Source organism: Hyperolius riggenbachi, chromosome 10 (genome assembly GCF_040937935.1).
Source record: "Hyperolius riggenbachi isolate aHypRig1 chromosome 10, aHypRig1.pri, whole genome shotgun sequence".
In the NCBI taxonomy this organism is placed as follows: domain Eukaryota; kingdom Metazoa; phylum Chordata; class Amphibia; order Anura; family Hyperoliidae; genus Hyperolius; species Hyperolius riggenbachi.
The window spans coordinates 126,697,540-126,713,315 of record NC_090655.1 but is presented as its reverse complement, the minus strand read 5'-3'; the positions used below and the strand labels follow the sequence as shown (position 1 = coordinate 126,713,315).

General features: G+C 42.8%; 1 protein-coding gene across 1 annotated transcript in view; it reads right to left on the bottom strand.

The window, feature by feature from the left end:
- The window catches only part of PITX3 (paired like homeodomain 3), a 191,171-nt gene that overhangs the window by 156,078 nt on the left and 19,317 nt on the right, over nucleotides 1-15,776 (bottom strand). Inside the window, exon 2 of the mRNA XM_068257942.1 lies at nucleotides 9,820-9,940. Within this exon, the coding sequence (XP_068114043.1) occupies nucleotides 9,820-9,835 (16 nt within the window). The 5' untranslated portion in view covers nucleotides 9,836-9,940. The remainder of the gene's footprint in view (nucleotides 1-9,819; nucleotides 9,941-15,776) is intronic.

The window sequence follows — 15,776 nt, the reverse complement described above, 5'->3', positions numbered from 1 at the left end:
GACAGATCTCAGTTGGTTTATTGGCATTCAATGCTTTTTTGCACCGCCTTCTCTTCACGTGTTCATTACCTATACCTGGTGTATATAATATTGTAAGCAAAGGAAAAATGGTATTGAATGGGTTTTAGAATAACTAATAATGAGTTAATGAAGAACGCTAAGCTACATATGCTCTTTAGATCAATTTTGGACACAATGATCGTTCCTGACAGTTCTGGCTGGATATCTGTAAGTATGTAAAAATGAAGAGCAAATAGTTACTTACTGTATATGGGACTTTAGCGGGGATGAAAATTCAACAGAAAGAAAATGTATTTGGTTACCATTAAAATGGGCATGGGCATAGTCCTTTACATTAAAAACAAAAGTAGCAAACCTCCCTGACATATAACAACATTAACCATTTCCAGACCATGCTAGTTCAAATACATGTCCTGTTTGTGGCCGTTTGTTTCTGACAGGACATAGATTTCAACATAGGTGGCTGGAGAGTGTACTGGTTAAGGGCTCTGCCTTTGACATGGGAGACCAGGGTTCGAATCCTGGCTAGGTCAAGTACCTATTCAGTAAGGAGTTCAAGGCAAGACTCCCTAACATTGCAGAGTGGCCTCTTGAACGTGTCCCAGTGGCTGCAGCTCTTGAGCGCTTTGAGTCCGACAGGAGAAAAGCGCTATATAAATGTTCGGTTTATTATTATTATTAACATCACTGCTGCGCGGTCCTGCCGTTCCCGCCAATCACACTGCTCTGCCCCTACCGCAGCTTACTCATTGTAGAGTTCTGTGAGCCAGTCAGGAGCCAATTTCATTGGCTCCTGAACATGTGATCACTGTGAGCCAACACACTGATGGAGAGGGTCAGGAGACAATGAAAGCGGCACCTGACTAGTGCACAGAGCTCTGCTGTCATAGCGACGGCAGGGAGTGGGGCCTGCAGCAATGGGAGAGCGACCTAACTGGCAATAGCAGCGGGTATGTGCAGCGATTTGTTAGTAGGTGCCGTTTTGTGGTACCAGCAGTCTCTGGTCCTTAAGGAGCCAGAGACTGCTGGTATGGAGGTGGTTAAAGGTGTACATTCAACCCATAACAAGTAGTTTAATGGTGCAGCAGGTAACAAATAAGCCAGGACTTGCTTCTGAGTTTTTTGCAGCCAAAGATACACAACACCCTGCCATTCTAAAGCTGTCTAATCTTTACAATTATAATGTTCAAACACAATATGTATACCACAATTAAACAGAAGCTTGGCATGCTCATATACAGAGTTGGCTTCTTCAGAAGCTAAAATGCATATTCGAATGTAATTAGGTGAAATGGCGGGCAAAGACCCCAAAATCAAGTGTGTCAAAACTCACTGAAAAGCTGCTATCACGGTCACGCTAGCGTTTTGTGCGCATTCTAATGCGCCCAACGTTTTGCGCACGGTAATGCGAATTTGTGCGTGCACAAAAAAATTCATGTTAGCATGCGCAAAACATTACGCTGTTATGACGCACGCAAAACACTAGAGTAACTGTGATAGCAGTTATCACGGTTTAGTAAATCGAGCCCTTGGTGTGAAAAAGCATAAAAGGATTTTGTCTGGAGATGCAAAAAATTAACTTCTTGCTTTTTAAGTCAATTGGATGGGCAGATAAATAATAGTCTGGGCCAAGGCCGGGCCGAGGCATAGGCTGGAGAGGCTCCAGCCTCAGGGCGTAGTGTAGTAGGGGGCGCACAATTCATTCAGCTGTCATTCCTAATTGTGTATGAAGCAGAAAGAAATAAGAAAAGGGGATACATAGCAGTGACTGCAGGCCAGAGAAATAGATATTAAGGTGTTGGGGAGGTTGTGGGCCCTGTGGCCCTCTTAGTCTAATAGCAATCAGTGTGTGACAGCTGGAGTGGGAGGGATGGAGGGGCGCACTTTGGTGTCTCAGCCTTGGGTGCTGGAGGACCTTGTCCCAGCTCTGGTCTGGGCGCGTAAAATAGTGGTTGCATGGTAGCGTAATACAAACTTAGTGGCATGACTGCAAGCTGAAATCGAAAATTGAATTTATTTATAAACTTTAAATTAGAAAATAACTTTTGCATAACTGTGATATGTTATGTTGTTTTTAAGTTTAGTTACTCCAGCAAAAAAATAACAGTAGTATGTCAGTATTAATACACTGTATACGTTTGTATTTTTTCAAGACTTGTTACGATATTCACTACTACAATGTCCCCCCTTATCATAGCCGGCCTTTGACCTGTGCGACCAGTGCGGTCGCTCAGGGCGCTGGCTTCCAAGGGGGCGCCTATAGCTGGCTACCTTTACTGAGGGCACCAACACATGGCTACCTATACTGGAGGCACCAGTACCTGGCTACCTATGGGGGCGATGGAGACCTTCAACTGACTTCCTATACTGGGGCACCTATGCTTGGCAACCTATATTGAGGGCACCTACACATGAGATCCTATACTGGGGGCACCTATACTGAGTCTGAGGATGGTTTTTTTTTTTGGGGGGGGGGCGGCGCACTGCGGCTATAACGCGTGGTGCAAATTGTCGTTGCTGTGCTATCATTCTAAATGGGGAGGGGGCTAACTGTCCCACTGATTGTTTATTAATATTACTAAAAGGTCCTAGCCTTAATTTTTAAGTATATTCAGGATAATGCACTCTTTCCATCCATTCGTGGTTATTAATAGTATCTTTTCTATTATACATATGTGACGTGTCACAGAGATCTGAGCGTTTGGTTTGATGTGTCACGACATCAAAAAATTTTGGGAACCACTGTCCTAGGAGATATTTCAGGAGAAAAGGTGAATTGCATATGGGCCTATGTGTATGTGTGTACGTGCACGCGGGAAGAGGATGAAGGGGGGGCACAAAAATCAGGTTTCGCTCAGGGCGCTGTGAAACCTAAGGCCGGCCCTGCCCCTTATTCGTTATCCAGGGGGCATGCAGTAGAGTTACAGGACACTGCTTTTCCAATTCATCATTATGCTACCACCTGTTGTCACCTTACCTCCCCAAGCGTCTGCCTCTTGAGAGCACAATGGTGTTGTGATGCTGATGAAGAGAAGGGTTGGATGTCTCTGTGGTTGAAAGGAATGTCAGGAATTGTGGTTGGCAGAGAGATCATGACCTTGTGACATGAAACTCACAGTAATAACTGGCCATAGATCTGGGACATTGGAATTATGAACCAGCCATGATGCAATGGAGGAACTATGTAACTTTTACTAACAAAACTCAGTCACATAATTACTTTTTTCATCTGTGCATAACCATAGTCTTCCATGATGCATGGCAGTCAGCTTTGAAGTGATAGCGCAGTTACAGTTTACTTGAGTGTGGTTAGAATATCTTAAAATGGAGTTAGGTCCCTATTCACTGCAAGCGTCCTGGATTAAACAAAGTAGAGGTGACCAGTAAGGACCATCTTGGATGAAAATGAGACATCTCGAGCTCACTCCAACCTGAATTATCGCAAATTCTTTCTGTTTTAGGAAAGCAAACTTTTGTTTTTTTTGGATGAAAATCTAATGTGTGCAGAAGTACGTCCCAATGTTGCCTAGAGATCCATCATGCAGGACAATGCACCCACACCAAACCAACATCCAAGCACGATGGCCACAATTCACTAAGATCATGCTGGTGATAATAAGAAAAGTGAAAACGTATCACCATATATAGATCTGTATTTTAAGTGGTTTTTCACTAAAGAGGCCTAGCAGATTAAACAGATGTATCAAGCACTGATCAATTTAAGCGCAGGAGCCATCAAATTAATTTGAATGGGAACACTGCTGGGCCAAAAGCGTTGCAGTACTGAAATAGCAGAAACTAAGATGACACAACAGACATATAAGCCCGGCCCTGTTCATTCCTGCACCTGATGGCTTGGGAGCAGAATTAGGGAGTCGTTTTTCTGCTTTGAGGAACTTCTAGGGCATGGAGAAGAAATAGTTTTTCTGCTTTGGGGGACTGCTAGGGCATGGAGGGAAGCTAGTTGTTCTGCTTTGAGGAACTGCTAGCACATGGAGGGGAAATAGTTTTTCTGCTTTGGGGGACTGCTAGGGCATGGAGGAAAAATTATTTATTATATGGTCATGCCCCTTTTTTGGCGCGGCGCAGCCTTCACCTTAGGGGGCGCATTAATAGTCTTTGTCCCCAGGCGCTGAAAGCCCTAGCTACGCCTCTGGCCTGCGGATAACATTGGATGCATAGCAGCATTTCTACTCATAGGGTATGCCATTGTCCGCTGTTCTATATCTTTTTCATTTCGACAATATGGGCCTGATGCACAAAATTGTTGTAATATCGCTGTGCACAGACAGCACACAGCAATATTACACTTACTTCTGCCAGCAAGTACTGTAAGTTCTAATATTAGCACAACCTCGACCTGTACTCGAGTAGCACAACCGTAGGTATAGTAGTTACCGTTAGTTAATGCTGCCAGAAGTAAGGGTACTATTGCCTTCTGCTGTATGTGTATGGCAGTATTTCCGTGATGTTGTGCATCATGTCCAATATCTCTCACTGTAGATCATTGGAGTCCCAGAGCTTTATAAATGGCTTAGCAGCCCTTTCTAGGCTGATATATAATATCACCACCTTTTTCCATTCCTCTTTAGGATTGGCCTTGGATTGTGGCTTCTTGGATAATCCTAGCGGTATAGTTCAACTTCAATATAAAAAAAGGTCATAAGAGCTGAAGTACTTCCATGGAAAATCCAAATCCTACAGTGGAATCTGTGGCTCTGGCCATAGTGTGTGATCATAAGCCAGAATAAGGCATGCATTTAGAAGGGAAAATATGGCCCAGTGAACATATCAACATTGGAATGGTTTCAGCAAGGCTTGGTGTACAGAGGCGCCAGAGTAGAATAAAAACGTTTAAAAACCGTCTAAAAGAGGAGAATGTTCAGGTGGACTTACCTCCCTCAAAAATATAAAACTCAATTGAGTCACAATATATGTTTTATTGAACTCCACTAGCACTAAGTGGAGTTCAATAAAACATTTTTGTATTGATATATTGTGACTCAATTGAGTTTTATATTTTTGAGGGAGGTAAGTCCACAAGAACATCCCCCTCTTTTAGACGGTTTTTAAACATTTTTATTCTACTCTGGTGCCTCTGTACACCAAGCCTTGCTAAAATCTTGAGTCCACCCTCGGTGGAGGGGTGCTACCCTGTTTCCTATCTACAGAGAGCGACATCTTAAAAACCTGAGTGGGGTCAGGTTCTAATACTCCCCACCTGCACTTAAAGTGGTTTGCCTATGGGTAACCCATGTTTGTGAGTATATCTAAATATTTTGCTTTTAACCACAACCAACTTAACAATACTACACCATATCGGGCTCTCGATTTCTCTTTGTTCTTCCAAAAATTTGAATGGTGCTGACACTGATTTAGAGCTTTAAAGCGGAATATAACCCTGCATTTCAACTTTGCTCTAAAACATTATTTACAGTATATTATATGCAACCAGCATTTTTTTTTACTAGACCAGCATTGGAAGGGTTACACAGGGCTTTAAAGTTCCTGAAAATTTCTGCAGACGCATCCGAAGCTGAAATAGATACATTTTGTTTTCATAAATGTATCTAAGTGTTGAATGTGACTCACTATCTCTCACTGAGAAGGAGCTTGGAGGACAGAAAAGCTGAGTTCATTTTGTAATTTGATAGTGATTTGATAATCACAACTTTCTCAACCCCATCAAAGGTAATTGGCTAGTTAGAAAAATGGTTTCATTGAAAGGCAGGATGTTAAAGCAGAACATGGCGAAACTTGATTGAATTGGGCATACAATAGGAATAATGTTATTTTAGAAATATATCTTGCACAACTGAGTTCAATCAATCCTCATTTTAAAGTAAAGGTCCAATCATATCTGGTTTTATGCAAGACTGTTTTTATGAAACAAATGTGTATGTTCTTCCTATAGCTGAGGGCATTTCCACTTAGCACAGATACTAGGACATAGCCATATGGGGTTGATGCTCACAAATGCGGTAATATTGCCATGTAGATAAGGAAACAGCCGGCACCATCAGTAGTAAAATTTCTGCTCTTTTATTGCATATGAGACTCCAGCAGTAATAGCAACGTTTCAGGGTAGCAAACCCCTTTGTCAAGCTCACTGGAAATCAAGATACATACTGACAAATAACAGACCTCTTTATATAGTATACATGGTTGGCAGCGACCAATAGAATTCAAAACTATCAGCCCCAATCATGATGGTCCTGCGCTAGTGGACCTGATGGGGAACTTAAATGCAGCTGCCACGATAGGCTGCTTGAATATGGAACCACCCACCTTGTATATTCCCCACTGTCCGGCCAGCCTCCGTCCCCCTTGGTCCGCCGGAACTCACAACAGGTACCGCCCTGCACGACCAGCGCTGCCGGCGGATTCCCTATGTGGATACACGCAATGGGCGGAGCTAACGCTCCGTCCCAGCGTGACATCATTGGTGACGTCGGCGGCTGTTTAGCCGCTGGCGTCCCCTTAGAGTCCGCCGAGTCACGCTGGGACGGAGCGTTAGCTCCGCCCATTGCGTGTATCCACATAGGGAATCCGCCGGCAGCGCTGGTCGTGCAGGGCGGTACCTGTTGTGAGTTCCGGCGGACCAAGGGGGACGGAGGCTGGCCGGACAGTGGGGAATATACAAGGTGGGTGGTTCCATATTCAAGCAGCCTATCGTGGCAGCTGCATTTAAGTTCCCCATCAGGTCCACTAGCGCAGGACCATCATGATTGGGGCTGATAGTTTTGAATTCTATTGGTCGCTGCCAACCATGTATACTATATAAAGAGGTCTGTTATTTGTCAGTATGTATCTTGATTTCCAGTGAGCTTGACAAAGGGGTTTGCTACCCTGAAACGTTGCTATTACTGCTGGAGTCTCATATGCAATAAAAGAGCAGAAATTTTACTACTGATGGTGCCGGCTGTTTCCTTATCTACTTGCTGATCGTTCCAGAGGGCTGCTGGACTACTAGCCAGGCACATCGAAACACTGAAACTATAGAGGGTGCTGCTACACTACTCTTCACGTAATATTGCCATGCACAGACAACGCACGGCAATATTACCGTTACTTTCTGCAGCATGTACCATGAGTTACTCTATTAGCGCAACCTGTGGCACTAACACGAATGTTACTGTTAGTAACGCTCATTACCATAGCAACAGCCATGCTAATCGAGTATTGCGGGTCACGCTTACACCATAACTTGCAGTACATGCTGCTAGAAGTAATAGTAATATTGACGTGCATCAGGCCAATTGTCTCTAATGTGGTATATAAGAAATCAGGGGTGTAACTACAAGGGAGAAAGGGGGGGGGGGGCAAGAGCTGTAAAGGGGCCCCAACTGCTACTTCAGTCGATCTGATGAAGGGATCCATCCTCCAGATCAGGTTTTTTTGTGTCTACACTTGTTATGGGTGTGAGGATTACAAACTCCACCCATGTTTGATGACCCTTGCAAGATGCCCCCCCCCCCCCCCCAGCTGTGAAGGCCACCAGGAAAAGGTTGTGAGCATTGGGGGGGAGCATCAAAATTTTGCCGGGGGGGCCTCATAATTTGTAGTTACGCAGGGCCGGTTCTAAACTTTTTGCTGCCTGAGGCAAACTTGTGAGAGTGCTCCCCCTTCCCCCTTCCCGATTTGGAATGACCGCAAAGCACCCCGGCAATTTACTCTTCTTTATTTAATGTTCTCGCATGACATGCTGCTGCCAGCACAACAGCACACTGGCTGACTGTGAGTCTGTGACAAACAATCTGCTCACCCTCAGCCACTCCATTCCTCCTCAGTCAGGACAGCAGTTCCACCTCCTCCCTTCAGCTGTGCAAGTCAAATGAAACATTGCTGCTCTCCTACCTCCCCCCTCCTCATTTACTGTCAGAGTCCTCACACAGCACAACATGCTGCTTTTCCCCAATGATGACCTCTTCATCTCACTCTTCTTGCACTTCTCCTCCTACTCTGACTGCATGCTGTTAGTGTAAAATCACAGAGCAAACATGCTGCCCCTGTAATCTCTGCACTTGATGCAAATATTGTATCTTGCTTCATAAGCCCTTTAGTTACACCACTGAGAGAGAGCGCTAGCTACTCAATGAAAATATAGATTTATACTGTATGCAAACCAATTGCAGAATTAACACATAGTATTTCATAGAAAGAGTCAATCTATCTTCCATATTCCAGCCTCTATAATTAATAGATGCAATGAAAAGTCACATGAGTGGCATTTACTTTTAAAGAGGGCGATATATATTATGTGAAATATTTACTGGAGGTTTCACTTGTCTGCTTCTTCTCCAATAAATAACTGCTCTTAATCTCTCAGAAATAACAAAGCTCATGTCTCCTCCTGTCTCTCTATTGTTAGTGGGAGAGGTGAAAGGGTAATCCAAAAAGACAACATAGAATGGCATTTCGCCTGCCTAGCCCTGAACACACGAGAAGCATCTCTGAGATGCCCCAAACCTCCCACATCAATGGTGACTTCATTCTACAACAAACCCTTTACAGCCAGAAATGAACTACTAGGAGTCATCCTACTGACTTCAGTTATATATGGGCCAAAGATGTTTATCATGTATGGTGGTGGTGTTATTATTATTTTGAATTCATACGGTGCTATCATCTTCTGCAGTGTTTTCCAGAGTACATAGTGATGTCACTACATGTATCTCAGAAGAGCTCACAATGTCATCCCTACAAAAGCCATAGTCTAATGTCCTTATTAAAGGCTAGGGGCAATTTTGGAGGGGACCAATTAACTTTTGTATTTATTTACTCTCTTTTATATAGCACTACCATCTTCTGCAGCACTTCACAGAGCATATGGTCATGTCACTAACTTTCCCTCAGAGTGTCTCACAATCTAATCCTAATTATCTACTATAATCATATTTTTATCATAGTAGCATAGTCAAAGGTACATTTTAGGTGTAAGCCAGTTAACCTACCCGTCAGTTTTTCGGAATGTGAGTGGAAACCAGAATGCCTACAGGAAAACCCACCCAAACACCAGGAGAGCATACAAACTCCATGCAGATAGTGCCCTGGCCTAGCGCTGCAAGGATAGAGTGCTGACCATTTTGCCACTTCAGGAATGTAAGAGGAAACCCACACAAACACAAAGAGTACTGTCATGCTCTTACCTCCCCAGTGCTCTTCCGGTAGCCAGCTCAACAGCTGTCTTCCTCCACTGCCTGGCATGGCATCCCCATAGGTGGTGCATAGCTCTGCATCCCTTTAGATGGGCACCTGTGGCTACATTTTATTCCTTCTGGTGGTTTTAGCCTTTTGGAGTAGATTGTTTAAATCAACTCCAGTCCTTAAGGGCCATATCTATGCCAGTGTTTAGGATGGACGGAGAAATATGTTCTACTTGACGGACCACACCTTTCCTGATTCAGTACCATCAGTTAATTAGAGCTGTGCAAAATTTGTGTAAGGATTTCGTCCCTTGAGGACTGGAGTTGGACAGCCCTGTAGCCCCACTTGATTCGTTCCTTCCCCAATAGAAGTCTGCCCCATTCAGTGCTCATGATAGTGGTTAGTCATTTTGCTATACTGCCTAGTGTGTTTTTGCACTGATCTAGTGTTACACTCTTTTGCTTACCCTTTGACTACATATTGGATTGCCGTCTGTGTTTGACCTCAGCTTTATCGACTATGATCCTGTCTGATCCCTGGTTTATCTGTCTGGCTGTTCGATCTTCTCCTGTGTATGATCCCTGGCTTGTCCCTGACTTCAAGTTCATTTAACCCTTAGTTTGCAAGCCACCTGATAATCAAATTATGAACCTGGACTGTTGACCATCCTTCTTGCCCGTCTCTTGCATAGTGGGGTTCTGGTGGTAATCTTGCCTTCACACCTTCAGTCCCTGAAGCGCATATTGAGGCAACTGAAAAGAAGCCAGGAAATCTGAGAACATACGAGAAAATACAAACTCAGCTGAGGTTCACTAAAACTCAAGTGACTTTTTTTATTTCATTTCTTGTTTGTTGTACACTAAATACATATTTTTGTTAATAATTATTATCTATTAATATTATGTTAATAAGGAAAATATGAAATATTATAAATGATGGAAACATATTTTAAAGTTCCTTATTCTAGGAATGCCTGTAATTGTATCACTGTTTTATCACACTAAACAACAGCAAATTAATTACTGACTCCTGATTGGAGAGATTCCCACACATCTTGACACCCAGTGACAACAAAGGCATTAAAAGAAAATTCCCACCAGGGGACAAAGTTAGCAACAAAACCCAAACAAACCTAAACAGACCTTATAATCCTTTCCCATATTATACAACATTTTCAAATGTTTTGTCTGGAATTGTGTTTTTGAGTTTTTTTCCACATATCTTGTTGAACAGTTTTGCTGACATCTAAACACATGTATACAGCTATATTTACATATTACTTGCAAAAGCACATGTACAGTATGAGAGGTTATACACCCTTTTTCATGTGTAACTTTGGATGGATATTCACATAAAAAATCAAGATCATTTACAAAATTCAAATGTTGAGTTACAGCAAAGTCCCTGTCTTGATTTTGTAAAAAGAAAAATACTAAAGCAGTGTGCTTATGCTAGAGCCTGTCCCAGAATGTCCTCCAAGGTCACGCAATAATCTGGCAAACTGGATCTTTAAGCATCAGCAACCCCCAAATGCATTGTCCTCCTCCCACAGATTCGAATCGTGGTGCTGGAGAAGACATTCAAAAGCCCCTTGGACTGCAATAACATCCAATCAGTCAAATCTTAAAAGGATTAACCTTGACTGCTCATTGGAAGGAGCAATGCTAAAGCTGAAATACGTTGGACACAAAATGAGAAGGCAGGACTCATTGTACCCTGATGCCAGGAAAGTTCCAGGGCAAGAGGAGAGAATGGCAGAGAATGAGATGGCTGATTCCTTGGGGTTGCAAAGGGTCAGACATGATTGAATAGTGACTGAACAACAATAACTGCCACCAACACGTGCACACACACACACACACACACGCACGCACGCACGCACGCACGCACGCACACACACACACACACACATCTACTTGGTATCATTATTATTTAGTATTTATATAGCATTCTAAATTAACCATTGCTAATTATATTATGCTTGTCCTCTACTCTAGGTTCGTGTTATTGCAGAGATCACTACATCCTGCAGTGAGACAGTGGGCCCTTATGCAAGGCAGTATACCATCAGAAATAAAGGGAAAGGGTACTAGGAGCTGTCATTTTGTCAGTTGGATTTGGACCTAATGCTGGAAATATACTCTGCCGCCCGATCGATTCCCTGCCCGATTCTCTTATCTTCCATTTGTTTTTCTTATCTTTTCCCATTGTTCCCTATGCGAAATCGAGCGTGGAATCGATCAGGCGGGAGATCGGATATGTCGGAAATTATCAATCGAGCCATCTAAATGGCACAAAAATGTACCGTGTATTCACAGCATAAGACGTTTATCATTCACAGTGCACTGCATGGATCAGCAAAAAGGTAATTATGGTATTTTTTATTTTTCATTTCTGTTTACAAAAAAAAACTGAATGCAAAATGTAAACATTCCATAGGTTTCTAGCTTTAAGAAATAAAAACAAATCTAGCAAAAAACAAAAAGTATAAAAACTACCCATTCTATTATTTGCTCACTTGATTGTTATGAGCCGATCCAATTCACGTTTTCTCCTAAGTTTTCTCCCTGTGATATTTTCACACCTAATCAATAAAATGCCTTTTACGCCACCGCTCCACAAGCAAGAAAATACTCAGAATAAAAGTGACAGTTCTTTTTCACCTACTTTTTAATCCTTCAGCATTTGTAGAGTGCTAAAAAGTTATTCAAAACAGGATATGAAAAATTAGCTCCTAGGAGAAAAATTAGGAGGAAAAGTAGATTGAATCGGGCCCTATGTGTTTTTGATGTAAGTCATAATCACTGTGTAGTGGCAAGAGAGGTGATGGTGCTATATAAAGTAATAATAAAACAGTAATACTATATTTAGATTCTCCCCAGAGTGCAAGAACAGAGCTATTCTGAATTCCACAAATTCTCTAAATTCTATAGAAGTGTAGAAATAACTACAGTAAGTTATGTAATATGCAGTTATGTAACATGAACAGCTGATGATCTGGTTGCCAATTTTACATAAAATAAAGCATCCCTTTGACCACTCCAGCCATGCATATGCCTGTCTCTGTGGCAATCTTTTATACATGTACTAGAAACTAAGCCCGCATGTTAAAAAAAATGGGCGCTATAGCCCGGTGGCTTGTGCGCATTGCCGCGCTCCCCAACGCGCGCATGCATGGCCGCGCTCCCCGCCGCTTGCACCAATGGCCGCCCGCCCCGTGCACCCGTCCTCCTCCTGTCCCAACTGCCGCCTGCATGCTACACAAGCGCAGTAGCGCAAAAGCACGGACACAGGGACAGGGGGACGCGGAGACACAGGGGTTTTATAATAGAGGATGACACCAGATGAACATTTGGAGGGCTAAGCTGCCAGATAGTGGTGTAGCTAAAGGGCTATAGACCTCAGTGCAAGTTTCACATTGGGCACCCTCTATACACATGGCCGGATTTTAGGCAAGGCCGCAAAGGCCATGGCCTAGGGCACCAGGAAAGCAAGGGGCGAGATGTGGGAAGCAGGGTGCCAGTAGCAGTTAGCCTACCGAATATTTATCTTGCTACACAAAGTTTGCACATAGCGGTGGGCGGCTTCCAACAGCTGGATCTGGCACTCAGGGGATGAAGGGGCAAGGAACGGGAACTTACGATGATCTCTGAGCTACCTGTCACTCGCCGAATGTGCCACTCGCCAAGGAGCGTACAATCTAATCCCTGCCGTGTTGTGGGGGAGGTTTAGGATGGTGTCGGTCCAGGGGCAGCTAGTGATAGTGGGCCTTGGGCGGTAAAAAGTACAAATCCGGCCCTGTCTATACATAATTGACACCAGCCAAGGACAGCCATAGTGTCACTTAGGTTTAAGCAGGGGGAGGTGAAATTTTGTTAATGATTACCACTATTCAAAGCACATATAGAGGTGATCATTACCAACATACCACTAATGAAGAGAGGTATGTTGCATCAGGGTCCAAGGGCCCTGATGCAGTTGCAACTTCTGCATCCCCTATTGCTGCCTACTGCTGCCAGATAATCGTCTGCTGGCTTTCCAAAATATGATTAGCCCTGAGCATTTTTTTCAATTCAGTGCACGTACTGTACATTCTGTTCATTGTAGCACATAAAAAAGGTAGAAACTATGCTCATATTTTCTATCAAGACTTGAAGTAACTTAGAACACTTCTGGCAACCAGAACAAGAGGTGGATCAAGAAGACGTGGGTCAGAGAAGAACCCCATGTCTGCAGTACTATCATTAAGATGAAAATATTCCAGTGTATTTTATTGACTTCTACTTTATGGGAAATTGGTAATGGGTTTTGTTTTTAAAAAGGAAGACTAGAAAAAGCATTAATCAAACCGGGCCACACTAAGTTGAGCAATTTCTTGTCTCAACAAATCCATGAGTGTGTATATACCAAGGAGTCAAATACTAAGGCAGGAAACATGGTTCAAGGGACAAGACTAAGTGACCAGAATCACAAAGGCTATCAGCACAAAGTGACCTAGCAATGTTCTTCTGCTAAAAGCAGTCTTATGCTGGGAATACACGGTTTGATTTTGAGCCATTAAGATGGTTCGATTGATAAGTTTCGACATGTCCGATCTCTGGCCCGATCAATTCGCCGCTTGATTTTGCATTTAACACAATGTAAAAAGATAAGAAAAACAAATGGAAGATAAGAGAATCGCCTGCGGAATCGAGTGGGGAATCGATCGAGCTGGAGAATTGAGCGGTAAAATTGAGCCGTGTATGCCCAGCATTAAATAGTGCACATTGGGCATGTGATTCTTTGGAATGTTCACAGAGTTCCATCTGCAGGTCAGTCCAAGAACTGCAAAGTTCACAACAGGAGTAGAGACATCTACTGGTGGACAGCAAAAGTCATGCAAAGTCCACAGTCCTGCCACCAGCAGAAATTCAAAGTCCACAGTGCTGCCACCAGCAAGAGTCCTAACATACAATATATATATCCTATATATATCATACTTAATAAAATCCCAGGTTTTTGCATCCATGCAGGGCGCAGTGTGCGCAGCATGGGGGACAAGAGGGTTGGGTGCGGGTCGCAGTTGTTTGTGCAGGTGCTTGTGTGCACATGGGATGGGCACACAATGGGCTTCATTCACTAAACCGTGTGAAATTGCACGGGAAAATGCTAGCGCGGCCGTGATATGAGTTATCACGGTTTAGTGAATCTAGCCCGATTTGCAGGAGCATGCAGGCTTGTGTGGTCTTCGGGCAGTATTTAACGAGCTAAAATAACTAATATACAGTATATATTTATTTATTTATATTTGGATAGGATATTTGTATTTATTCACTCTTGAAAACAGGACTAATACTCATTAATATTGATAAATTTATATTGCAAATGTAACATAAACCTCTACTGAAGAGTTGTATTAAATTGACACAAAAGATATCACTTTCAGATATCAAATCCATTTTTAAAGAGGTGTAAATAAAATTTTACTATATGCAGAAATTAAATTTCAAAACAGCAATCATTTGATGTATGTTTGATGTTGCATATAATTTTGCATAAACTTTAGAAATGCAATTTCAGAAAGACCTGTGAACTTTACCTGTGCCATCTATTTCAACAAAGCACCACTTAAGAATATGGAAGCAATATTTCTTTGTAATGAGAGTCAGTCAATTAAAGCATTTAATAAAGAGGTGCAGTTGGTGGTTTTGCATATTACAACTGCAGAATTTGAGTTATTTCTATTCCTACATCTATTAAAAAACAGGGCTGTATCAGCTGTGGGTGATGAAGAATAATGTGCTAGCAGTTATACCATACTTACACTGCCTGTCTATAGGTTGGCAACAATTTGTTGTTTTATATTTCTAAGATATATTGTAAGTCTAGGCTGTACCTTTGTTGCTTGCTTGCTTGCAATACAGTTATTACAGGTAAACAGAATGTATATATATATGTTACGTCCAGAACCCGAAGTTTGGCCACTTCTCATAGGGAAAGCTTAGTTAGGCTCTTGTAGGCTTGTTAGCTTGCTCCTTGCTGATTCTTCTTGCTAAAAAAACACCCCTCAACAGCTCTTTTGAGAGCTAATCTTGTTCTTGAGATCTATTTTTTTGTGTGTGGACCACTTGCATTATATTTATATACAGCCCTGTCAGTCAGTCGCAGCTGGCCTTTGGCCCCTTAATTCCTACTGTGCCACTGCCAGGCCCAGCACATTCAGTGACTACCTGTAAGTGTGACAGGCAGCTGCACATTTGTAATCCCAAACACTGCACCTGTTCACTGTTTAGTCCACCTACCTACCTACCTACGTGAGCGCACGCATTGTTAATACCACCAGTCATTGCACCTGTTCACGGTACGTGTGTGTGTGTGTGTGTGTGACAGGTGCACATTTGTAATACCCAGCAGCACTGCATATACCTATCTACATGTTGTTCAGTGCACCCACCTACCCACGTGAGCGCACGCAGTATGATAATTAATACCACCAGTCACTGTACCTGTTCACGGTACGTGTATGTGACAGGTGCACATTTGTAATACCCAGCAGCACTGCATATACCTACCTGTTGTTCAGTGCACCCACCTACCTACGTGAGCATACGCAGTGTGCTATTTAATAC